The sequence below is a fragment of the Staurois parvus genome, unplaced genomic scaffold, assembly GCF_062004578.1.
Source record: "Staurois parvus isolate SC_StPar_1 unplaced genomic scaffold, SC_StPar_1.0 ptg000264l, whole genome shotgun sequence".
NCBI lineage: Eukaryota > Metazoa > Chordata > Amphibia > Anura > Ranidae > Staurois > Staurois parvus.
The window spans coordinates 9,273,197-9,298,549 of record NW_028318060.1 but is presented as its reverse complement, the minus strand read 5'-3'; the positions used below and the strand labels follow the sequence as shown (position 1 = coordinate 9,298,549).

At 41.5% G+C, this 25,353-nt stretch overlaps 1 protein-coding gene across 1 annotated transcript in view; it reads left to right on the top strand.

Annotated features, from left to right (window-relative positions):
• Positions 1–25,353, top strand: part of LOC149459297 (cyclic GMP-AMP synthase-like) — an 88,996-nt gene that overhangs the window by 7,496 nt on the left and 56,147 nt on the right. The window contains exon 2 of the mRNA XM_089681380.1: positions 21,531–21,756. Within this exon, the coding sequence (XP_089537506.1) occupies positions 21,531–21,756 (226 nt within the window). The remainder of the gene's footprint in view (positions 1–21,530; positions 21,757–25,353) is intronic.

The window sequence follows — 25,353 nt, the reverse complement described above, 5'->3', positions numbered from 1 at the left end:
GGTGCCATTTTTCCATAGGTATTTAGGATTCAGAAAACTTGCATATTAGTTCAAGATGCCGAACGTATGTGCGCTAAAAAAAAATATAAACAAAACAATGGAGGTTTCAACTCAATATCAAAAAACTCTTATTAGCAGCATGTGTGCGTTATCAATAGTAATGTATACCTATGGGAAATCATGACGTTTGGTCTTTGACCAATAAGGCATAATGATTCATATATGTACTGTACTAAATCTTAGTGACAGGAAGAGACCTCTCACTAATAATGCCATTAACCACAATGACCACTTGTATTACAAAGTAACTTTCAAACTATGATAGAATAAATTATAATAACATATAAGTCCTAAAATATAAATGGAAATAGATTAGAATACCATAAAACGTGAATATATGTATCAAAAGCAATGATAAGAGATTACTTAAAATTAGTAAAAAATCTTAAAACATGTAGAATTGTAATATAGTAAGAGCAATGTTAAAAAAGGCAAAAAATCCATAATATAGAATAGGATAGGGAAGAATTAGAAAAGTTAGAAAATGAAGGGACACCCTTCATCCTTCAATAAAAGAGCATTTTTTGGCATGATCAGTCATATTTGCAATATCAATGCCAAAATTTCACAATTTCTGCCAGGGTATGTAAACTTTTGAGCACAACTGTATATGCGTACGGCCGGCTGGAAGCAGTTAAACACGTGTTAACGTGCAAAAATGTATGTTAATGCTATAGATGCATTGGATTGTGTTAAGGTCAGCGATTTTTAGTAAGTGTGAACTTAGCCTTAAGGCAAAACTTTTTTTCTTAAGTTTGGACAGAGTAGTGAGAAATTAGATCATCAGGTTTTAGTGCTGTCTGTGACCCCATTAGGGATATTCACCTCTCTATCTGTCCTGCTTACTGTTATCATCGAAAGTAAAAGAAAATCCCAAATTTAAGGTTGTCACAGAACAGGGATAGAGGGGAAATCTTCCAGTAGGGACACTAGTTCTGGTGACAACAAGAGTTTCCTCTCACTTTGGAGGGATTTCCTCTCCCTTCCTGTTGTGGCTATAGGAGAGGAAATGAAGGGACACCTACCCAATGAAACACAGATGACAAAAACAACCTGATGGGGGTTATAACCCACCCGTACTTTATCCAAGATTAAAAAGTTTACCTATAGTTCTACTTTGCAAAGCGTCGGATGCAGTGGTGTAAAGCATGCTGCTACTGTACTCTAGAGCAGTGGAGATGTGTTCTCTGGAGTGACGAATCACACTTCTCTGTCTGGCAATCTGATGGACGTGTCTGGGGTTGGTGGTTGCCAGGAGAGATATTCTTTCCTGGCTGCATTGTGCCAAGCTGCATCCAAGCCTTACATCACCAAGTGCAATGCAAAGCGTCGGATGCAGTGGTGTAAAGCATGCTGCTACTGTACTCTAGAGCAGTGAAGATGTGTTCTCTGGAGTGACGAATCACACTTCTCTGTCTGGCAATCTGATGGACGTGTCTGGGGTTGGTGGTTGCCAGGAGAGATATTCTTGCCTGGCTGCATTGTGCCAAGTATAAAGTTTTACCTAGTTCTACTTTAAGTCTTGAAATTCAGGTACAGTGTAGACTAAAAGCACATATATCAATGGATAGGTTAAGGGCAGGTGTGCCTGGAGGAGCCCATCCCTCCTTAAAAGTTACAGGGATGCACGTGATGCCCAGCTATACCAAAGTGACAGCAAAGGCATCCAGTGTGCCCCTGCATCCAAATTAGCCAAAGGCTCAAAAAATGACAACCATCCCAACCTATAACCAGCCTTAGCAGTAAGGTGCACATGGAAGGGCAATGCACATCACAAAACAGAGGACCCTTGACACAGGACTGTGGCTTACACAATTTGAAAATGTGTTCAAATAAAACCCTCTGTTTAATGCAAACTGTTAGACAGGGCCAGATTGGTTGTTTTGCAGTCTGGCTGGTAACTGTTGCTGGGAAATGCTTTGTTTGTTTGTGATGTGCATTGCCCTTCCATGTGCACCTTACTACTAAGGCTGGTTATAGGTTGGGAAGGTTGCTATTGTTTGCACAGTGTAAACACTGCAGGGTCCTGCAGACACAAGTATTTACTCTTTGTTATACATTATAAATAAGGCACTCACAGGTAAAGTATGCTGTCCAAAAAAATCTTTCATGGAGAACCTATGTAGAATTGAAAGAAATCATCATGTATGTAAACCCCAAATCTTTTTTTCTATATGTCTGGTATCATATCTCACTGTATAGTTTTTCTTAAGCAAACTGTTTCTTGCAAATCTGATGCAAAGCTTCGTACCTGGAGAGCCAAGTAGTAACAACATTTGTTGCAGGCTGACAATGCTAAGCCAATGCCTTGCAAAAAGCAGCAATGTTGTCAGCCTGCTGTTTGTTCTTTCCCTTGGCTATTGGGCTGCCTATCACTTCTATCAGATAGCAGCCAAATGGCCAACTAAAGGAGCTCACACGACAAGCTGTCAATGCTGCTGGTAATTTTGAGGCAGTTGCTTAATGAATATGTCAACCCAACTTTTTATATTCCTGATATGAGCCTGCTGTACCATGTACTTGTATGAAAAAGTATTCTGTTCTCTTTGTATTGCTTCCTTTATGTGAAATCCCTGGTGTTCCTGCCAGTCTCTATGATTACCTATTAAAAACTGACCACACTAGGCATGAGAGCATAGCATGTTCAGTTCTCTAGCTGTGCTGAGAACTCAGCCTGCTATCCTCCAATTGTCAGACTTGTGCTGACAACCCACCCCCCTTCAACTGCACAGCCATCCACTAGGAACACCAGTGTGCTCCTGTTCCTCCACCCTCAGCTATTTATGCAGCTGAGAACACAGGGTATGTGATCATTTATAAACAAAGAGAGGTAAAAGGTATTTTTAATGTTTCTAATATTTATATGAAAATGTTTTGCCTTTCATTTCTATTTTAAAATAAATGGGCTGTTTTGCAAGGTGAGGGTTTACATACACCATATTGCCAAAAGTATTGGGATACCCGTCCAAATCATTGGATTCAGGTGTTCCAATCACCTCCATGGCCACAGGTGTATAAAATCAAGCACCTAGGCATGCAGACTGCTTCTACAAACATTAGTGAAAGAATGGGTCGCTCTCAGGAGCTCAGTGAATTCAAGCGTGGTACCTTGATAGGTTGCCATCTGTGCAATAAGTCCATCCATGAAATTTCCTTGCTACTAAATATTCTACGGTCAACTGTTAGTGGTATTACAACAAAGAGGAAGCAACTGGGAACAACAGCAACTCAGCCCCGAAGTGGTAGGCCATGTAAAATGACAGAGCGGGGTAAGCGCATGCTGAAGCACACAGTGCCTTCATGTGGCCTTCAGATTATCACAACAACAGTGCATAGAGAGCTTGGGTGTGGGTTTCTATGGCCGAGCAGCTGCATCCAAGCCTTACATCACCAAGTGCAATGCAAAGCGTCGGATGCAGTGGTGTAAAGCATGCTGCTACTGTACTCTAGAGCAGTGGAGATGTGTTCTCTGGAGTGACGAATCACACTTCTCTGTCTGGCAATCTGATGGACGTGTCTGGGGTTGGTGGTTGCCAGGAGAGATATTCTTGCCTGGCTGCATTGTGCCAAGTATAAAGTTTGGTGGAGGGGGATTATGGTGTGGGGTTGTTTTTCAGGGGTTGGGCTTGGCTCCTTAGTTCCAGTGAAGGGAACTCCTAAGGAATCAGCCTTGGACAATTTCATGCTATCAACTTTGTGGGAACAGTTTGGGGATGGCCCCTTTCTATTCCAACATGACTGTGCACCAGTGCACAAAGCAAGGTCCATAAAAACATGGATGAGCAAGTTTGGGATGGAGGAACTTGACTGGCCTGTCCTGACCTCAACCCAAAAGAACATCTTTGACATGAGTTAGAATGGAGACTGCGAGCCAGGCCTTCCCACCTGACATCAGTTCCTGACCTCACAAATGCGCTTCTGGAAGAATGGTCAAACATTCCCATAGATACACTCCTGAACCTTGTGGACAGCCTTCCCAGAAGAGCTGAAGCTGTTATAGCTGCAAAGCGTGGGTCAACTCAATATTGAACCCTACAGTCTAAGTCTGCGATGCCATTAAAGTTCATGTGTGTGTAAAGGTATACGTCCCAATATTTTTGGCAATACAGCATATACTTTAAAGCTTGGTGCCTTCAGCAGGAAGTGCTGTTATTAGTTGGTTCTGCAGTCAAGAAACTTTACAACAGATTGACAAAAAACTATTTGTTAAAGGTTAAGTACACATTTTCATAAAAACGAAGAGGTGATCTAAGTCCAAATATCCTGGACAGTCCTCCAAACCCCATTGCGCATAGCAGCTGTAATGCCCTGTTCTGCCATTCTAGCGTACCATACATCACAATACACAGAGGTTGCTAACCCCCGATGTAGACAACACTCTACCTATCATATTACTGCAATATTAAATTAATCTTGTGATGTTAGGGTACAATGCAGACATCCACCTGTGTTGCTGGGCTAAAGTTGACATGAAAATCTGGACTCTACTCCATGCTAGTGTAAACCTATGACAGCATGTATCTACCATGATCTATGGGATTACCAATTATTCCTGCTTCAGGGAATCCTTGGACCATGTGGAGAGTTCAAAAAGGTTATCTTTAGTTTTCTAAACTGATATCCCAATGGTGCAGATGATTAATGCTGTTGTGTTAGTACTGTGTACCATATGTCTGGTGAGTTCTGTAATGCTTCATACCATTTTGAATAAAACCATCTCCCTAGTTTGTGGGAATATGTAATACTGTATGCTTCAACTGGCTTTTGCCCACAGAGGGGGGCTTTACAGCTGTGTGTTTTTTGGAAAATCTCACTGTAGTGGCAAGTAAAAATCATATCACTTGAATTTGAGAATGTGTCAACCTGGAAGCCATTATATCCTCATCCATCTACACATGTAAGATAGCATTCAATTGCTTCATCATAGCACAATGTGGGTTCTACAGTGAGCTATAGCTACCTCACTTTTGGCTGTACAGGACCAGATCTCTTCACAGTGTGATTCTCCTAAAGGGTAACTCCACTCATACTTTATGGGAAAAACATTGCAAACTAAAAAAAAAAACAGCGTATACAATTGCAACACAAGTCATATTGTTATTTAATGTTATTTAAAAAGACCTTTCATTTTCAATCTCCAGCGCTGTAATTTTCTGTAAAATGGAGTTTAGCATGGCTACCTGGAGGCATTCTGTACACAAATGATGTACAGAATGCCCTCCATAAATGTGATTTCCTGCTTGTGTGAATGGCTTACTGATTTTCCCAGAAGTTTGCACTAAAATGCAAGTCAGATTTTTGGTATCCCCTGCAACAAAATATAATTTTTGCTGAGATATTCCCCAAAGGGAAATCACATCTAAAGGAATGCAGACTGTGCAATTTTTCTGATTAGAGCCTGCAGGTTTGATGACTTAAAGTAGAATTTTTTTGTCAACAAATTGGAGTTACACTTTAATGTTCATATCTTTCATATACACGGCTCAAAAAAATTAAAAACAATTTTTAATTAGAGTATAACATCAAGTCAATTAAACTCCTCGGATATTGAGTTATAGCTGCTTTGGTGTTAATGAAATTAACAGGTGCACTAGATGGGCAACAATGAGAGGACCCCCAAAACAGGAATGGTTTTACAGGTTTAGGCCACTGACATTTTTTTCCTACTCATCTTTTCTGACTGTCTTTCACTAGTTTTGCTTTTGGCTGGGGTCAGTGTCATTACTGGTAGCATGAGATGATACCTTGACCCTACAGAGGTTGCACAGGCAGTCCCAACTCCTCCAGGATGGCACATCAATCCGTGCCATTCCAAGAAGGTTTGCTGCATCTCCCAGCACAGTCTCAAGAGCATGGAGGAGATTCCAGGAGACAGGCAGTTACTTTAGGAGAGCTGGAAAAGGCCATAGAAGGTCCTTAACCCATCAGCAGGACCGGTATCTGCTCTTTTGTGCAAGGAGGAACAGGATGAGCACTGCCAGAGCCCTACAAAATGACTTCCAGCCGGCCACTGGTGTGAATGTCTCTCACCAAACAATCAGAAACAGACTTCATGAGGGTGTCCTGAGGGCCCAACGTCCTATAGGGGGCCCTGTGCTCACTGCCTGGCACCATAGAGCTGGATTGGCATTTTCCATTGAACACCAGAATTGGCAGGTCCGCTACTGGCGCCCTGTGCTTTTTACAGATGAGAGCAGGTTCACCTGGAGCACATGTGACAGAAAGGGTTCGGAGAAGCTGTGGAGAACATCATGCTGCCTGTAACATTGTTCAGCGTGACCATTTTGATGGTGGGTCAGTGGTGGTCTGGGTTGGCATATCCATATAGGGATGCACATACCTCTACAGGCTAGACCAGCAATGGGCAAACTACGGCCCGCGGGCCGTATACGGCCCGGCGGACCTTTTAATCCGGCCCGTGGAGCGTGATGCTGTCAGGATGTGTGTAGGCGGGGCAGCGTGACGAACGTGAGGGGAGCTAGGCTCCTCTCACAGTCCGCCCTGAAGACCGGAACGGCGCGGGAACACGGCGAGAGGAACGCGCGGAGCAAAGGTAAGTGAATGAATTACTATGGGGGATGAATTACTATGGGGGATGAATTACTATATGGGGGATGAATTACTATGGGGGATGAATTACTATGGGGGATGAATTACTATATGGGGGATGAATCACTATGGAGGATGAATTACTATGGGGGATGAATTACTATGGGGGATGAATTACTATATGGGGGATGAATTACTATGGGTGATGAATTACTATGGGGGATGAATTACTATGGGGGATGAATTACTATGGGGGATGAATTACTATATGGGGGATGAATTACTATGGGGGATGAATTACTATGAGGGATGAATTACTATATGGGGGATGAATTACTATGGGGGATGAATTACTATGGGGGATGAATTACTATATGGGGGATTAATTACTATATGGGGGATGAATTACTATGGGGGATTAATTACTATATGGGGGATGAATTACTATGGGGGATGAATTACTATGGGGGATGAATTGCTATATGGGGGATGAATTACTATATGGGGGATGAATTACTATGGGGGATGAATTACTATGGTGGATGAATTACTATATGGGGGATTAATTACTATAGGGGATGAATTACTATGGGGGATTAATTACTATATGGGGGATGAATTACTATATGGGGGATTAATTACTATGGGGGATGAATTACTATGGGGGATGAATTACTATATGGGGGATTAATTACTATGGGGGATGAATTACTATGGGGGATGAATTACTATATGGGGGATGAATTACTATGGGGGATGAATTACTATGGGGGATGAATTACTATATGGGGGATTAATTACTATGCTTACTATGGGGGAATATTACTATACTTACTATGGATGACACATACACATCATTCATCTACTCTTGGTCCGGCCCCCGGGTCCAATATATGAACCCATTGCGGCCCTCAAGTCAAAAAGTTTGCCCACCCCTGGGCTAGACAATGGCACCTTGACTTCCATTAAGTATTGGGATGAAATTCTTAGACCCATTGTCAGACTCTACACTGGTGCGGTGGGTCCTGGGTTCCTCCTGGTGTGCGACAATGCCCGGCCTCATGTGGTGAGAGTATGCAGGCAGTTCCTGGAGGATGAAGGAATTGATATCATTGAACGGCCCCCATGCTCGTGTGACCCAAATCCAATAGAACACCTCTGGGATATCACGTTTTGGTCCATCCAACGCTATCAGGTTGCACTTCAGACAGTCCAGGAGCTCAGTGATGCCCTGGTCCAGATCTGGGAGGAAATACCCCAGGACACCATCCATCGTCTCATTAGTAGCATGCCCCAATGTTGTCAAGCATGCATACAAACACGTGGGGGACATACCAACTACTGAGTACCATTTTTGAGCTACTGCAATGAAATTTCAGCAAAATGGACTAACTTGCTGCATCTTTTTTTCACTTTGATTTTCGGGGTGTCTTTAAATTCAGTCTTCTGTAGTTTGATCATTTTAATTTCCATCAAACGATGGGACATCCTTATGTTCCTAACTCATTACCCAGTCCATATCAGTATAGATATCCAGCATGACATTTTTCCCCATTGAGATCTGATGTGTTTTCATAGTGTTCCTTTAATTTTTTTGAGCAGTGTATTTATTTAACATACTACAGATTTTCTATATACATGTTCAGTTGTGGCTATGTTAGCCAGCATTAGTAAGCACAAGTACAGTACATGTTTAACTCAGAGACTGTTTTCTTAAATAAATGTAATTTGTCAGAGTGCATGCAGTTTATGTAGTGCTATATTGTATGCAGTGCATATTCTCTTTATTTTAGCAGTGGTAGTTTTCTAAGTTAACAATTACTAGTGTATAGTAAAAACCCTGGTCTGGAGTTTCTCCTTAACTCTGCAGGAGAATAGATTAGGAAGGATGTTTTTGAGGTTTGAGAGTCCTACATTCTTTTCTGTCAGACTTAATAACCCCAGTATGAGGAGCGATCTGGTGCTTGGTGGGTTTCAAAAAAGTATTGTGGAGTAGGCAAGTAGACTCATCAGATAATGTACTGCAATTGTTAGTAATGCAAAGTGTGGTGTTTTGTGTGGGATGTAACGCCCCTTTCAGACGGGGTGGACCCGTCAATGGTTCCCACCTGAGCAAGTGTATGACAGTTCTGTGTCCGCTCTGCTGCTATAGAGTGGACACAGCCATTGTTTTCTATGGCACGGTTGGATGGAAACAGACCGCCTGTCTGTTTCCACCGGACTGTCATCCGATCCAGTCAGATAACGAGTGGATCTGTTTTTAGCGTACAGGATTGGATGCCAGCAGGTGTCAGCGGACACATGTCCACTGACCCCCGTCAGTCTATAGAGGGCTAAAGATAGTCTGATTAGATCCACCTGAAAAACTAACGGGTGGACATGATTGGTACGTCAGTGTGAAAGGGGCCTCATGGTTGTGTGCACGTGAAAAGCTGTGTTTGGCAGGCATGTTGTTTCAGGAATCATAGGGTGGCCATGACAGTTTTGGAGAACAGGGACATATTGCAGCAGCAAATTCCTAAAAGTACACCCCCATAGCCTTTTAACTTAAAGTAGTACTGCACTGCATCTGAGCACCACAAACCAAAAATGCTATTTAATTCATTTTTAATATTCAAAGAAAACTCACCCATTCATCCATGTCTCCATGCTTTATTATGCTGAGAAATCATTTTGAAAAACACCCCCTAGCATTTCTGGCAGTGGCCATCTTAAGTAGGGGCAGATGATTCATGTAGCATTACTTCCTGGAATCCATCTGCCCTGAGCTCAGGCACATGCTGAGCTGAAAACCCTCCCCTCCTTAAGACTCCTGGGATGTATGACATAATTTGCCTAGGCCTGGAAACCAGGAAGTAACTGAAGAAATGTAAAAAAAAAAAAAAGTTTAAAACAAGTAAATAAGATAGACTTTCATATCCATTTACTATTGTTAGCAGCATAAGGATTAAAAATAGTCCAAGTTGATTGAGAGAGTGTTGTTCTGCTTTGCAAATCCAGACCCTTGCAGAAATGTGACTCAAAGGGCCTGTTATCTGAACTTAGGGACAGCAGACACTAGAACACGGGCATTTACTAGAGCTGTAAATATCTAATTGAGATTCCAGGCAGGTAGCACTGTGGTTGGGATTCAAACCAATGACGCTAGGTGAAAGTGCTAACCACTTAGCCACTGTGCTACATGTAGTAATGCATGACTCAATAGCCCCCTGTCCTGGAGCTTCAAAATTGTTTGTTAAAAAACAGCACGGGATCAGCATGTCTGTTTTTTCTGACCAAGACAAAACAGGGGGTTACACCCCATTAGTATGCATTAAGTTATGAGTTGGCAAAAGTTTCTGGTCCAGGGTGAAACAAATCCTCCTAGCTCAGAGACTAGCTTGTTACAGTACAGCACAAGTTTTTAAAGGACAAAATAGGTCCTTATAGCCTGGAAGTCTGATGCCTGTCCTTCCAGAGCAAAACAGGTCCTTGGAGCATAGAGACTAATTTAATACAGTCTGATGCAAGTCCTTCTAGAACAAAGAGGTCCTCGCAGCCTAGGGACTAGATTGATACATTGAGAATCCCATTGCTTATCTTTCTTCCAAACTAGGCCTTTTAGAAATATGAGCATTAGACAGTAGGTAGGAAACATTTTCCTTGCAGAACATTGCCCAAAGAATCATACAACCTCCGCCGGCTTGACTTCTTCCTATACTTCATTGTGATGCCATCTCTTCCCCAGGTAAGCGACGCACACGCACCTGGACATCCACATGATGTAAAAGAAAATGTGATTAATCAGAGCAGACCACCTTCTTCTATTGCTCTGTAGTCCAGTTCTGATGCTCATGTTCCCATTGTAGGTGCTTTTGGCTGTGGACACAGGTCAGCATGGGTACCTGGACTGTAGGGTTGCCACCTCATCCCTTTTAAACCGAACACATATTAATTACACAGGTTCTCTGGCTGGTAAAGGTATTCATTGAACTCGCTTAGTGCCTTATCTGCATTAAATTAGCCTCAGAACCTGTGTAATTAATATTTGGATTTACAGGGATGAAGTGGCAGCGCTACTGGACTGGTCTGCAGCTACACAGTCCCACCCCATGGACAACAAACTGTGATGCACTTTTTTCAATATGTTTACTTGCGTTCTAATACGTCCCACCCATTTTCAGACGCTATTTTAAGGAGATATTCAGTTAATCATTTAACCTGTTATTGGTCATAAAGCTATGGCTGATCTGTGTAAGTATTTTGCTGTGCTGTTATCAGGTGGAGTTGTGTTTACTTAACAGTTGGAATGTATTTCATTGTTCCCTCTGGCACAGGGGTCAGGAATTATTACTTTTCCATGCCTCAAACTAAATGTCAATTGTTTAGCATGAAACATAATCATATGAGTGATAACAAGCCCGATGACCATGCAGGCACATAAATGGCTCACATTTTAGACACAGTTTAACCGCTTTAGGACTGCTCTATAGCTGAAATACTGTTAAAGGGCGGCACCTGTGTGCAGGATCACATATATGTACATCATTCTGCATTTCCGGGTAGGGGACGTGCGCCCATTCGCGGCCACAGATGTCAATCACCAGGTCCTGGCGCCCGGTAATTACCGAGCATCTCCGACACGGAGGAAGATTGTTTTGTTTACAATCGTCCTCCCTGTCAGCTCGAGCACACTTCTCAGAATGGCTGTGCACAATACAGCCATCCCGATCAGTGTGCTTATAGTGAAGAACACCCCCGCCCACTAATAAACCCTCCCAGCACACAGTTAACCCTTTGATCGCTCCTCATATTAACCTCTTCCTGCCCAATGTCATTAGTACAGTGTCAGTGCTTTTTTTTTTTTTAGCACTGATCACTGTATTGGTGTCACTGGGGTTAGTTCCCCCCGTGTCAGAATGTCTGCCGCAGTCCCACTAAAAGTCACTGATCGCTGCCAATACTTGTAGAAAACAACAAAAAAAATCCCATGATCTGTACCGCTATTTGTAAACCAATTAATTTACATGTATTGGGATTTTTTTTTAGCAAAGATGTAGCAGAATACATTTTGGTCTAAATTTATGAGTTTTAATTTTTTAAAATTTTTTTACTGGACATGTTTAATAGCAAAAAGTCCAAAATATTGTTTTCATTCTCAAAATTGTCAGCCTTTTTTTGCTTATAGCGCAAAAAATAAAAACCGCACAGGCGATCAAATACCACCGAAAGAAAGCTCCATTTGTGGGAAAAAAAAGGAAGTAAATTTAATTTGGGTGCAGCGTTGCATGACCAATGTCCTGAGGCCCTAAAATGCCAAAACAATACAAATGCCCCCCCAGAATTACCCCTTTTTGGAAAATAGACAGCGCAAGGTATTTAGTAAAAAGGCATGATGAGGTTTTGAAGTTGTAATTGTTTCGTCACAATTTTGTGGAAAATTAGGAAATTAAATAAAACATTTTTTCACATATGGTGACTGGTTCAGTACAGTATCAGCATATGACTTGTGTGATGGTGATTAGGGATACTGACTAGTAACAGTGCGTGTAAAAAAAAAAAAAAAATCATAATATTTTAATCAATTAATTTTTTTTTCTTTTTTTACCTTTTTTTACTAATAATTTTACATCTTGTCATCATAGTAGTTTAGTGACACTGTACTACTTAGAGGGGGGTGATCAGGGATCTTTTTAACACTGCTGTTATTGCTTATAACAGTGATGATCACTGACGTAGTTGATTTAACTGTCATGAATAACCTTTATTCATGACAGCTTGCTTACTATTGTGATTGGCTACAGCTAGTCACATGGTACAGGATGCTGTAATATTGGCCCAGGTACCATGTGATAGCTGTGGGCCAATTACAGCATCACAATAGTAAATAAGCAGTCATGAATGGCTTTCATTCATGACAGTTTTGCTTACATGTTATTGGTCATAGTGATCACATGATACATTGGCCGCTTTCAGCAACTGGGTACCGAACACTGCGATCCACTGTGTCCAGTGGGGTCATGCCAGTATGCATGTGCACCACAATATATGGGCATGTTGTGGTGCCTTGGGAAGCTGCCTGCCAGCTGTAAATGTAATGTTGGCAGGCGGTTAGTGGTTAAAAAAAGTGCCTAAAGCCACTTATTGCACACATGTTTCGGAGCATTCATGCATTCTGTTGGTGAGAATATTAATCTATTCTGGTGATTAGCATGCATGAACGTGCCTAAACATGTCTAGCATTTATATGCATTTTTTCTGCCCAAATGTTCCTTTCCTGAACATGCTGGTGGTGCACTTTTTTTTGCTTGTAAACACCTATGTGTGCATGAACAGAAAGGTTAACATAGAGGGGTTAATGAACCAAATGCGATATCTCCTGCGCTCCAGGACCCAGACCGGTGGTGAGTAGATGGAATCAGACTCCAAAAAAATAAGGAGGGAACCACCGAAATAGATAAGGTCGTGCAGCTCCACACCAAGGCTGGGGAAGCCTAAACAGAACTGTGAGGAAGAACAAAAAAGAAAAAGAAGCGCACCAACCTTGCGCATTACCTCAGTAACCAAAATTTATTGAATAAAAGAATGGTACTCACAAACAGCGAATAAAAACAGGCATGTAAGTCCTCAAAGGGACTTTAAAGGCAAGATGCAAATGCGAATCCCATCATGGAGGAAGCCACTCAGTACATCTGACGCATTTCGAAGGACAAGCCTTCTTCCTCAGAGCTCTGAGGAAGAAGGCTTGTCCTTCGAAACGCGTCAGCTGTACTGAGTGGCTTCCTCCATGATGGGATTCGCATTTGCATCTTGCCTTTAAAGTCCCTTTGAGGACTTACATGCCTGTTTTTATTCGCTGTTTGTGAGTACCATTCTTTTATTTAATAAATTTTGGTTACTAAGGTAATGCGCAGGGTTGGTGCGCTTCTTTTTCTTTTTTGTTCTTCCTCACAGTAACATAGAGGGGTGTTTAGAGGCAGAAAAAAAACCCAAACGTCTCTAACAGCAGCATATTTTAAGCCCTGTGTGCATGAATCCAAATTACTAAGTGGGTGTAGCTGATATTCTCGAGGGAAGGTTGACTCTTTCTTGGCAAGATAGGCTGTATATTATGTTTGGCATCTTTCTTTCCCTTCCTAGAAGATTAAGATATGTTCTTTCATATTTTTTGCATAATCTCAGTCATTAGCCGTAGAGAGAAAAAGTTCCAATTCACAAAAGCAAGAAAATAATGCAGGTGTTAAATCATTTACACTTTATTTAAAATATGAAAGTTTGCAAGGTCATTTCACTAAGGAAAGACCCTATTTTGTCACTTTTCTGATGTACAAAAAAATTGCTAGTTGAAATTCTATCTTGTTATTTTTGGCTGGAGTTTATGCCTTAACCACTTCAGGTCCAAGCCATTTCTGACATTTCTTGCATACATTTAAAAAATCTCTATAATTTTAGAAAATCAATTAGAACCCCCAGACATTTTATATTTCCTAAAAGCAAAGGCCCTGGAAAATAAAATAATGGCTGTTGCAATTGTATATGTCACACAATATTTGCACAACGGTTTTTCAAACACAAACTTTCAGAAAAAAACACAACATAATGCCCAATTTTTTGGTAAGATATAAAAGATGATGTTACACCTAGTAAGAAGATACCTAACATGTCAGGCTTTAAAATTATGCATGCCTGTGGAATGGCGAATAACTTCGGTACCTAAAAATCTCCATAGGCAATGCTTTACCCACTTCCAGTCTGGGCCATTTCTGGCACTTTTTGTTCACTTGTAACAATCAGTATTTTTTTTACTAGAAAATTACTTAGACCCCCCCCCCAACATTATATATTTTTAAATCAGAGGCCCTAGAGAATAGATTGGTGGGTTTTGCATTTTTTTATGTCACACGGTATTTGTGTAGCATTTTTTCAAATGCAATTTTTTGGGAAAAAATACACTTTTTTTAATTTTAATGCAAAAAAACACAATACATAACCTTTTTTTGTACAATACAAAAGATGATGTTATGCCGAGTAAATAGATACCACACATGTCACACATTGAAATTGCGCACACACATGCAATGGTGACAAACAACGTAAATGTTACTATCCATAGATAATACTTTAAAAGCCTTTACAGGTTTGCCAGAATTACTGCCCATCATCTGACATTCATGGTGATACCTCACATGTGTAGGTTAATCGCTGTTTGCATGTGTGCGGGACCAATGCTTGCATTCACCTTTGAGCGCATGCTCGGGAGGACGGGACACTTTTTATTTTTAAACTGTTGCTTTAATTTTTTTCTATAGCACTTTTAAACATTGTTGTGACAACAATAGGCATGTGACAGGTACTCTTTAAGGAGAGATATGGGGTCTATAAGACCCCAAATCCCTCTTCTGCACTTAAGAGCAATCAAAACACCAAGATCGGTGTTTTTGAATGTTCTTATATTTTTGGCGCCATTTGTTTCCCAGTATTATTATTATTATACAGGATTTATATAGCGCCAACAGTTTGCTCAGCGCTTTATAATATAAGTAAACAGGATTTGATGTCAGGTCATTGCTTCCAGTTTACCATAATGGAGAGCCAATCAAAGCCAATCCCGGATTTGTTTTTCGCTGTCTGGCCAGTCAGCGGATGCAACAGCTGGTGGCTCGAGTCCACCAGTGGCACAGGAGAGCCTGAGCAAGCCACAGAAGATGGCAGGGGAAGGTCTTGGACATCCCCTCCCTCTGCTTGTAATAGCAATTGAGCGACTACTTAGCCACTCTGATTGCTATTACAAGAAAGCTGTAAGGCACTGAAAGTCCAACGACATACGAGTACGTCACTGGATGGGAAGTAGTTAAAAGCCTTTTACAGATGCATTCACATTCGTGTGTGAACACAGTGATGCAGCTGCAGCCATGTTACTGGTATTGCTGCTTCACACTGAGGACGTTTATATAGGTACGACAGGTGAGAAGCAGTTAATAAGTATATTGCTGGACAGCAGAGATGAATAATTACATTGATGTCAAGTAGAGATTAATGTGAACATTCTTTACCATAATGCATTCACAGCATTAAGATAAACACCACCCTGGTATATATGCAACCCTTTTACCACCAACCTAAACACTTATATAATGTCCTTGTCACCACCGTTGGGTCCTCCGCTGTACTGAACAACTTGGTTGCAGAAAAGAGGTGAGGCCAGGGGACTGTTTGGCTGGAGCTGTCTGGAGCAGGGGTGTAGCTTGCCAGACACTGACCAACTAGGAGGATTAGCTAAAGGACACACCTGCATGAAGCCATCCATTGTATACAACTGTCATGTGACCTGCTGTGATTTGGTCACAGCAGGTCACATGGTTATGGCCACGGGGCCGGTACACAGATCTTTCGTTGGCCGTGTTCTTTGTGTTCTTACCTCCTTGCTGCAGTGCTGTTCCTGATCCCTTTCACATGTGTGTTTGTCTGTGCTCACCTATGGGTGTCATCTGCTGTTCTCTGGGTTCTATTTCCTTCCCTTCCATCACTTCCTGGCCCACCTCCTTGTTTGTCTGCCTATATAAGACATTCTCAGTCTAAGCCACTTTGACTGAGCAACTTCCTAGTTGTCTGAGCTCCTGTGTGTTGCTATCGCCTGTGTCCTGTATTTGACTACTCGTGTACCAACCCTGGCATTGTTCTCTTACTGTGCTTGTTTTCTGCCTGTCCTGACCTCGGCTAGTCTATCAGATTTCCATATGTCTCCTCCCATTGTACTCTGCTCCCACGTGCAGTCTCCTCATCCACAGCTGGGCGTACCGAGGACCGCAACCTGGTCCCAGCTTGCTGCAAGCCCATCCCCACCATCAGGGGCTCCGGTGAAGAAGCAGGCTGGGGCTTAGACTCCATGCCCTGGGGAACCGCAAGTTGAGTATCTACAAGGGCTCACTATCACAGGTGCTGACAGGACGAGAAGCTTGCACCGGCTGTCATATTACTATAGGCCAGGCGGGAAGTGGTTAACATTGACAGGGTTGCTTACAATGGCCAGTTTTTTTTATGTAAAACCCTTTTGTCTGAAAAGGACCGCTTAAAAAAGTGTTTACTGGAATTTATTAGTCAAGTTCACCTAAATCTGCTAGTGCATCTAACACAACGCTCTCCCCAGTCTGTGTAAGACAGTGTGTGTTATGGCTGAATCACTAAGGGAAAATAAATAATTCAACAACCATATTTAAGGATTGGTAAGAAGCTATATATTACATTTTTGTTTTTTGGGTTTAATACTGATTTAAAGTGGTAGTAAACTGCAGCTTAAAGAAAAAAAAATCCCCTGCAAGATTATGTCATAATTTGCTAGTATGCACCGTAGAGTAGCACATTATGAAGAATTTAGTTTAAACCGAAGCCCTCCGTGCTGTCACCACTGCAGAGGCTTCCATCTTCACCCGGTTTTCCTTCTGGGTTCGCAAGCTATGGCCTTCTAATTGGCCTAGCTGCAATGATCTTACTTGCGCATGCAAGTGGGAGTCTCTGTCTACAGCACACAGCTCTGAAGGAACGACACGGTTATGCCGTTCCTTCAAAGTGCCTGCGCCGGTTCTCAAAAGGAGTGTAAATGGAGCACGTTTAGGAGATATTCATTTTATCTACAGGTAAGCTTTATTATAAACTTATTATAACCTGTAGGTAAAAGTATAAAAAAAAAGTTTACTACCACTTTAAGAAAAACATAACTTTTTCACACCCTGTCCAAAACTGGTTGATAATCAGTACTCAGTGGAACTATTTATTACATTTTATGACACTCCATAATGGATATAGCATCTTTGCTGTTGTCACGTAGCGCAGGGTGTCAGTCTTCTGCAGATCCCCTGCTTTCTCTCCTCCAATCATGCTTACAGTTCCTTTTTTTTCAGTGCTTAGATCCAATGTGCGCGACTGGGCAGTTCCTATAACAAATATACTGTACCTCAGCAGACAGCCACTTCATCCTGTCCCATGATGCAATACAGACTGAAGAAAATAAATTATGGGCAGCCCTGTTTAAGTGTAGTAGAGATACAGTATTTTTACATTTAAAACTTTTCAAGTGTTTAATGGTGGCCTAACAAATCTTTTTCTTTCTGACTTGCATAATTTTTTAAATCCTTACTAATAAAGAATATAATGAATTACCGTTACTAGTACTGTAAATGGTTTTCCATGATGCTTCCATGACAGCATAAGGGTAATTCCATCCCTATGGTAATTCTGTTTCCTATTTGTAGTTGTTGTACATGTACCCTGATCTCTGGAAAACAGACATCTGAATTAACTTAAAGGTAACCACAAGATGTCGCCATTTAACCACAAATCTGCTAGAAGTCTCAGATATTTGGAAAAAAAATGAAAGGCAACTTTTAAAAATAGGAAAAGAACACACTTCAAAGTAGTTATGTAATGTTTAATAAATCATAAATCTTCTATAATCTTTAAAAAAAAATATTTTTAAAATAAAACTGGTATCAGCACCGTAATCTGTATTCAAAATAAATGCATGCAAATTTAGCGCGGGCTGTATTTTTTTAATTTTATTGCATGTACCATGCATTGTGGTGCATTGTGGCACAGCTGTATTGTTGTGGTGAGTTAGATTGCTATTCAAAATGAATGGCACTGTAGTGCACCAACACATGCATTGTGTGTTACCGCAATGCACACGTGGGAATAGGCCCATAGTATGGATCTTAATTTGTATGTCCTTTTTATCGGCACTACAGGATGTACTTGAATTGGGTCAGAAAAAAAGAATGGTCATGAAAATAATATTTTTGACCTGGCTGTAAAATCTTTTTGTTGGCATATAGTACAGGACACAGTATTCTTTATCCATGGATTATATGCTGACAGCTTCATGTGATTGGACATTGGCAAAAACTAAGCTGCACAGTCAACCCCCACATACATAACCCCTTCTACTCCCAGCCTCAGGTTTGTAGCAAGCAATAGAAAGAAAATAGAGAACAGAGGGGAGAGACATATGTTCTGTAGTGTACTCCATGAAAAAGGATTTTACAAGTAAAGTCAAAAATCCTATTTTCTTAACTGTACACTATAGGATGCTGTATACATTAACCATGGTATGTCCAAAAGCAGTCCAACTCAGAGATGGCCAACACAGCAGACAATCATCAACAGCCCCACATAACAATAGGACAAGAATAACGAGAGACTCAGACAGCAATTTTGAACCCACAAACTGACTGACAAAAAGGAATGGCAGCTGTGTGGCAAATTTGAACAGGGCACTCCACATTCAGACAACAAATGGAACCTCCAGAAGATATACAGGACCAGGACAGAGAGAGTATGATGACATCTTTGTTAATGTAAAAGAAGGAAACAACACCATAGGAAGAGAAGCGTCCCTGACCTTACAACTGTGTGCTCTCCTTGACCATGAGGATCAAGAAGAGGCTTTTTGCTTTACTGATGAAGGGCGCTGAAGGCCATTGTACAATGTCCTTCAAGTGAGTCAGCAACATCAAAAGGAGACTCATGGACCAACTGCAGAGCAAAGGGGTTTATGGCCCAGCGTGAATAGGTCATCACAGGCCAGCATACAACATTATGCAAGTTAAATAGTACCTGTAAGGTTAACTGAAGCACCACCTGTAGAGCAGGAAGGGTAAATGCCCTTTGTCACTAGGTTATCTTAGGCTGCTACACAAAACAGTAAGTGTATAAGGGACACTGAACCTGCAGTGTGCGGAACATAGCAGAGAGGGAGAGGTTAAAGGCTGTACATACCTAAAACACCCTAGGCCAGTATTCAAAACATTACATAAGAGCAACTGTATCCAGAAGGGGCATTCACTGACCCACAGAAGGAGGGGTGATGGCTGTTGTGACTAGGTCAACATAGGTCATCAACAGCGTATGAGTGATACATTATCAGAATATGCTACTCAGCTGCATGACTACAGCCACTATGCAACACTATGTAAGTAAGATACTGCAGAACAGTTCAGGGGCATTTGTGACAAGGACACCAAAGGCTGCTGTACAACAGAATGCACGTGAGTCCATGTCAGCAAGGGTTTCTCACAGACCAATTGCAAAACAGAAAAGGATGATGGCCTTCCAGACAGTTGTACCATGGAACACTGTACAAACAATGCACAGGAAGAAAGTTCAAACAAACAGTATTCACAATCCCACTGCAAATTGGTTAAAGGCCATACATGACATTGTCACTATAGGTGCAGTATCAACCGTATACAGGGAGACATGAACAAAGACCAAGGGGTATTCACAGAGTTGCTGCAGAGCAGAAGGGACAATGGCTTCACATGAGTAGGTCACCATAGGCTGGTGTACAAACAGTACATAGATATTACCAATAAGAATTACTCACAAACCACTGCCAAGCATTATGGGTCAATGGCCGTAAGGGAGCAGGTTGCCATAGGCTTTGTATAAACAATATACAGAAAAATCACTTACAGACCCACTGCGGTAGGGGTTAATGACTGTGCATGACTAGGTCACCAAGTTCCGCTGTAAAACAGTATATATTGAGATGTTATGAACAATGAGTTATTACAAGTCAATGGGAGGCAGGAAGGTTGATGGTCCTCTATGACAAAGTCACCATAGGCTGCTATAGCAACATCATTTAGTGAGACATTACCAAAAAGGGTCACTCACAACCACTGCAGAGTAGAAGGGGACAATTGCTCCATATAACAGTACATAGTGAGACATTACCCACAAAGGATACTCACAGCCCACTGCATAGTAGTAGGGGATAGTGGCTATCCGGGACTAGGTCAACACAAACTGCTGTATCCCAAGTACCCAGAGGGACTTGACCAACCCTGGGTCAGGACTTTATGCCTTTAGACCTGCCATGTGTGGTGCTACAATGTCACGAGAGAGGTGCTCAGAATAGCCTTAATGGGCTAAAAAGTGTTACTGCCGTATGTACTAGGCACTCTTAGCAGCCAGAGTTCAGGTATTTGCTGTGGTTTTTTTTACTGCAGGAGCCTAATGCTGAACCGTTTTGTCCTCCTTAGACCAGGACTGGAATGCGAATGAGTAGCCATGGGAAATGGCCAAAACAGAGCTATGGTGATCCAGGAAAATGCAGTAAAAGCTACCACAGTGGAAAAATGACATCAAGTAATAAAAACATGTTCCAGAAATGGCTCTCCTACTCATGGCTGCAAAACACGTTTTTAATATCACAGCCAATGGTCCATTAGACCCCAGTGATGGAAACACAGCTCACTGGGCCCATAGGAGGTGCTGTTAGCATACACTCACCACAGCAGATTGCCTTCTTCCAGGTTCACAATGTTAGAGACAAGACCCATCCTTTCTCTTCCCACCTCAATGGGCATACACTTGATGGGGTCTTCAAGGACAGGGCTCTATCAGCTTACAGACCACAGCTCTGGGTCTGTATAGCACTCTACAACAAACTCAACGTGGGGGATCCAGTGCCTGAAGTGTCATTACAGGCAGGCCCCACATCTTCATTCCAGTACAGTCCCCCAAGGCTCAGCCAAGGAATCAGCTGATGCAAAAGTTACAGAAAGGAACCACAATCACTGTAGAACAGTCAGGAATCTTAGAATATATAACAGAACAGAAGAATCATTGAAAGCCAAAACCACTGTATAAAAGAAGTAAGCATTTCCCAGTGAAGAAGACATCCATCACAAAAGGGCAATAGCAAAAAAAAAAAAAAGGAGACTTGCTGAGAGCAGGAGGGTTATAAGGGTAATGTCCCTGCGGCCTATTACCTTCCAGTGTCCAATCACATGAAAATGGCTACATACAACCCATTGTTAAAGAAGGATGTGTCCTGAACTGTACAATTAGGAAACATAATTTGAAAACTTAATTAATGCTCCTTGCTTGTAGTCAAATAATGTAAATAATGAAAACATTTATGATTCTTTCCTTTCTTTTAGATTTCTAAACCAAATGAGTTTGATATTATGTTGAAAATACCAATCTCTGATGATGAAAGAATTGGTTTTACAGAGTTTGATAACAGTGGAGCTTACTATACACTAAACTGTAAACGCAATAAGGCAAACCATATGGAGAAGTATATAGACGATGATGGAAACATTTCTGCCAAAATAATTCTGACAGAGTTCAGAAAGCTTGTTAAAGAAGCAATATCAATGTCAGGTAAGTCACATGGTACTTTTTTCTTTTACTATTGCCTTTGGTTGATAGGCTAGCAACAGGTGTGTGTGTTGGGGGTGGGATTCTCATACACCAAGAGTCCAACTCTTACTCTTCCCTAGAGGCTCAAAACATAAAGTAGAACTAAAGTAAAACTTTTTGTCGATTTGAATAGATTAAGGGAGGGTTATAACCCTTGTAATTTTTCCCTTCACTTCCTGTCCCATAGTCAAAACAGGAAGTGAGAGGAAATCCCTCCAAAACTGGAAGATTCCCCCTTTGTTACTGTCCTGTTGTCAACCAAAAATTTGGGATTCTCATTTTCTTTCACTATTGATGATAATGACAAACAGCAGAAATAGAGAGGGTGAATCTTCTTTATGGGAGCAAAGACAGCAATAAAACCCCAACAGGTGTGACAATCCCTTTTTGCTCTATCCAAAAAAAAAAAAGAAGCTTTGTCTTTAGTTACACTTTTCAAGACACCGTGTAGCAATGTATATGGAGACCCACTGTGTGTCTTCACTACTGAAATAAGATGAGCTCTTTGAACACAGTTGGTCAGAGAGGTCTGATGTGTTTAACCCTTCTTGAAACAGCTAGTAGCTGGAAGACCCCTTTAAATTTTTAGATTTACAAACAATGTTATTTCAGTTAGACTACATATGTGTTCTATCTACTATATACTATTCTCATTCTTGCTGTACATGGTCAGCTCTTTCATGTGATAAATTATATTTCCTCATTAAAATATTGGTTGTAATATGGTGCTTGAGACAAAGTAGAGTGAGCGCCTTAAAGTGGTTGTAAAATTTGACATTAAAAATGAAAAAAGCATGTCCCTCTATAGTGTGTACTTATCTCAATCCAGAGCACTAAGGGGGAGATTTACTAAAACTGGTGCACACAAGTATCAGGACCAGCGTTTTGAGGCCCTTCCCGCAGGACTTCTTCCACCTTTTTCTTTCTTTTTTTTCTTTTCTCTTTTTTTTCTTCTTCCTTGTTCTAAAAAAAATCAATAAAAGTGTTGTGGCACATGTAGGAATGTTACTCTGGATTCCTATTAATATTCCCAATATTTGGAATCACTTTTTTATTTTTTTTCGGCTGAACCCATGTGGGTGCCTGATTAGTGGGATACTGCTGCTGTCCAAATGGATGAGTCTGCACCTGCTGGGAGACTAATAGAGGTTTATTTACTAAAGCTGGAGAGTGCAAAATCAGACTCCCTTCTGCATAGAAACCAATCAGCTTCCAGGTTTCATTGCCAAAGCTTCATTGAACAAGCTGAGGTTAGAAGCTGATTGGTTTCTATGCAGAAGGGAGTCTGATTTTGGACTCTCTAGCTTTAGTAAATAAACCCCATAATGTCCATGTGTTCTATGACAGTTAATTCTGGCTATTCATGGATGGTTCTTAAAGTGATAATAAAGGCAATTAAAAAAAAACAAACAAACATGTCATACTTAACTGTCCTGTGCAGTGGTTTTGCACAGAGCAGCCCGATCTTACTCTTCTTGGGTCCCCCACTGCACAAAGAAGGTTGTTTACCTTCATGCATATAATGCATGAAGGTAAAAAAACCTTCTGCCTTTACAACCACTTCATCACTCTTTATTGTATCACCACTGTCACAGATTGAAGCTCTTGTTTGCTTACCTGTTTGTTTGTTATTGTGCCAAACCCCCTAATAAAACTTTATTCTGGTAACTTGTGCATACAAAATCTGGTGCAACTGTGCATAGTAACCAATCAGCCTCTGACTTCAGCTTGTTCAGTAGAGCTTTGACAAAAAGCCTAGAAGATGATTGGTTACTATGCACAGCTGCACCAGATTCTGTGTGCACCAGTTCTAGTAAATCATCCCCTATCCCCTCCCTGAGCGTAATTTCTGTATGCTGCCTTGTTCCTCTGCTATCTACCCGAGTCACTTCTGACAAGTTTTCCTGACACCAAGAGATTAAAAAGTGAGGAAAGAGAGCTCCTGCACACAGCCTGTGATTGACAGCCTCAGCACTGTTTGTGTGTGCTGTGTGAAGGAAGGTTTGTCCTTTCCCTCCAATCAACTGTCCTCATTGAGCTCTGCAGAATGCAACTTAAGCTCCTAAACCCCCGCTTTCTGAGAGTTCAGACAAGCTCTAACAATTCTTCGAATGGATGTGGAGGAGAGAGGACTGCCGATAAACAGGTAAAACTAATGCAGGAGAATTTGTTTTATCTCTACAACCCCACTACATACTGTTCACTGTTCCCACTGCATACTGCTTGCTGCCCCCAATACATACTGCCCCCCACTACATACTGCTCACTGCCCTACTGCATACTGCCCACTATATATTGCATGCTGTCCAACTGCATACTGCTCACTGCCCCCACTACACACTACACACTGCTCACTGCCCCACTATATTCTGCATACTGGCCCACTGCATACTGCTCTTTGCCCCATTACTTACTGAAGGGCACACTGACTGCTATAAACCTGGAAGGTAATTGTTATTCAATGTTCAGAGTTAATTATTGTGTAGTTCTGGGAGCTAATAATGCACAATTCTGGGGTTTACTGCAGTGCTGGGAGTTACTATGCCATGCTGGGGTTTAGTATTTTATCTTGCTGGGAGTTCATTGTTGTGTCATGCTAAGGGGTTAATTATTGTGCATTGTTGGTGGTTAATTGTTGTTTAGTGCTGTAGGCATGTTATTTTGCCATGCTGATGGGTAAGCATTGTGCTGTGATCTAGGTTAATTACTGTTTTGTGCTTGGGGCTAATTATTGTGCCAGGCTGGGTGTTTATTTTACTTTTGTTCCATGCCATGGATTATTTATGCCATTCTAGTCTTAAACTTGCTGGGGTTGTTGCTAACCCTGACACTTGCTGAGGGGTATCATTGCTGGTCCCATTTGGGCTTATTTTACTCCCACAACCTTTTAAGTGCGCTTCAAGGACCTATTTGAAGACCATGGGATAGACCATGAAAAAACACCCACTTTTGGGTCATGCCCTCCTTTGGCCACACCCACTTTTTGGTCATGCCGAAAAGAGTGCGGCAGTCGACACACTATGTGTGCCACATTAGCACCCCCACTTATACTTTAAGCACCCCCAAAACATTTTGTCTGGAGCCACCCCCAAAAGCATGCAATGTCAAGCTGCAGCAAGTAAGACTAACAGACTATTAGCATGCATTCAAAAGGGTATTTAATACTCAGAGATAAAACTATAATTCCACCACTTTGCAGAACTCTGGTTCATCCAAATCTTGCACAAGCTGTCCAGTTTTCATAACCAATCCTCACGAAACATGTGCTTGAACCAGAGAGAGCCCAGAGAAGGGCAAAAAAGCAAACAAGGGGGCTGAAGGACCTCAGCTATGAGGAACAACTACAAACATAAGGCCTACTCGAGCTAAAAATAAAAAGCCTGCTTTACAGGCATGTGACATTTCTTTTGTGCCTCTACATGTCCCTACATGTTTACCTAGGTGTCCATGGACCCATAGGCATTTACAAGACTTTAGAGGCAGGGGTGTTTAGAAGCTGAAAAAAAAACACTTGTGAGTTCAGGAGAGGTACGTTTTGGCTGAAAAAATGCTTGATGC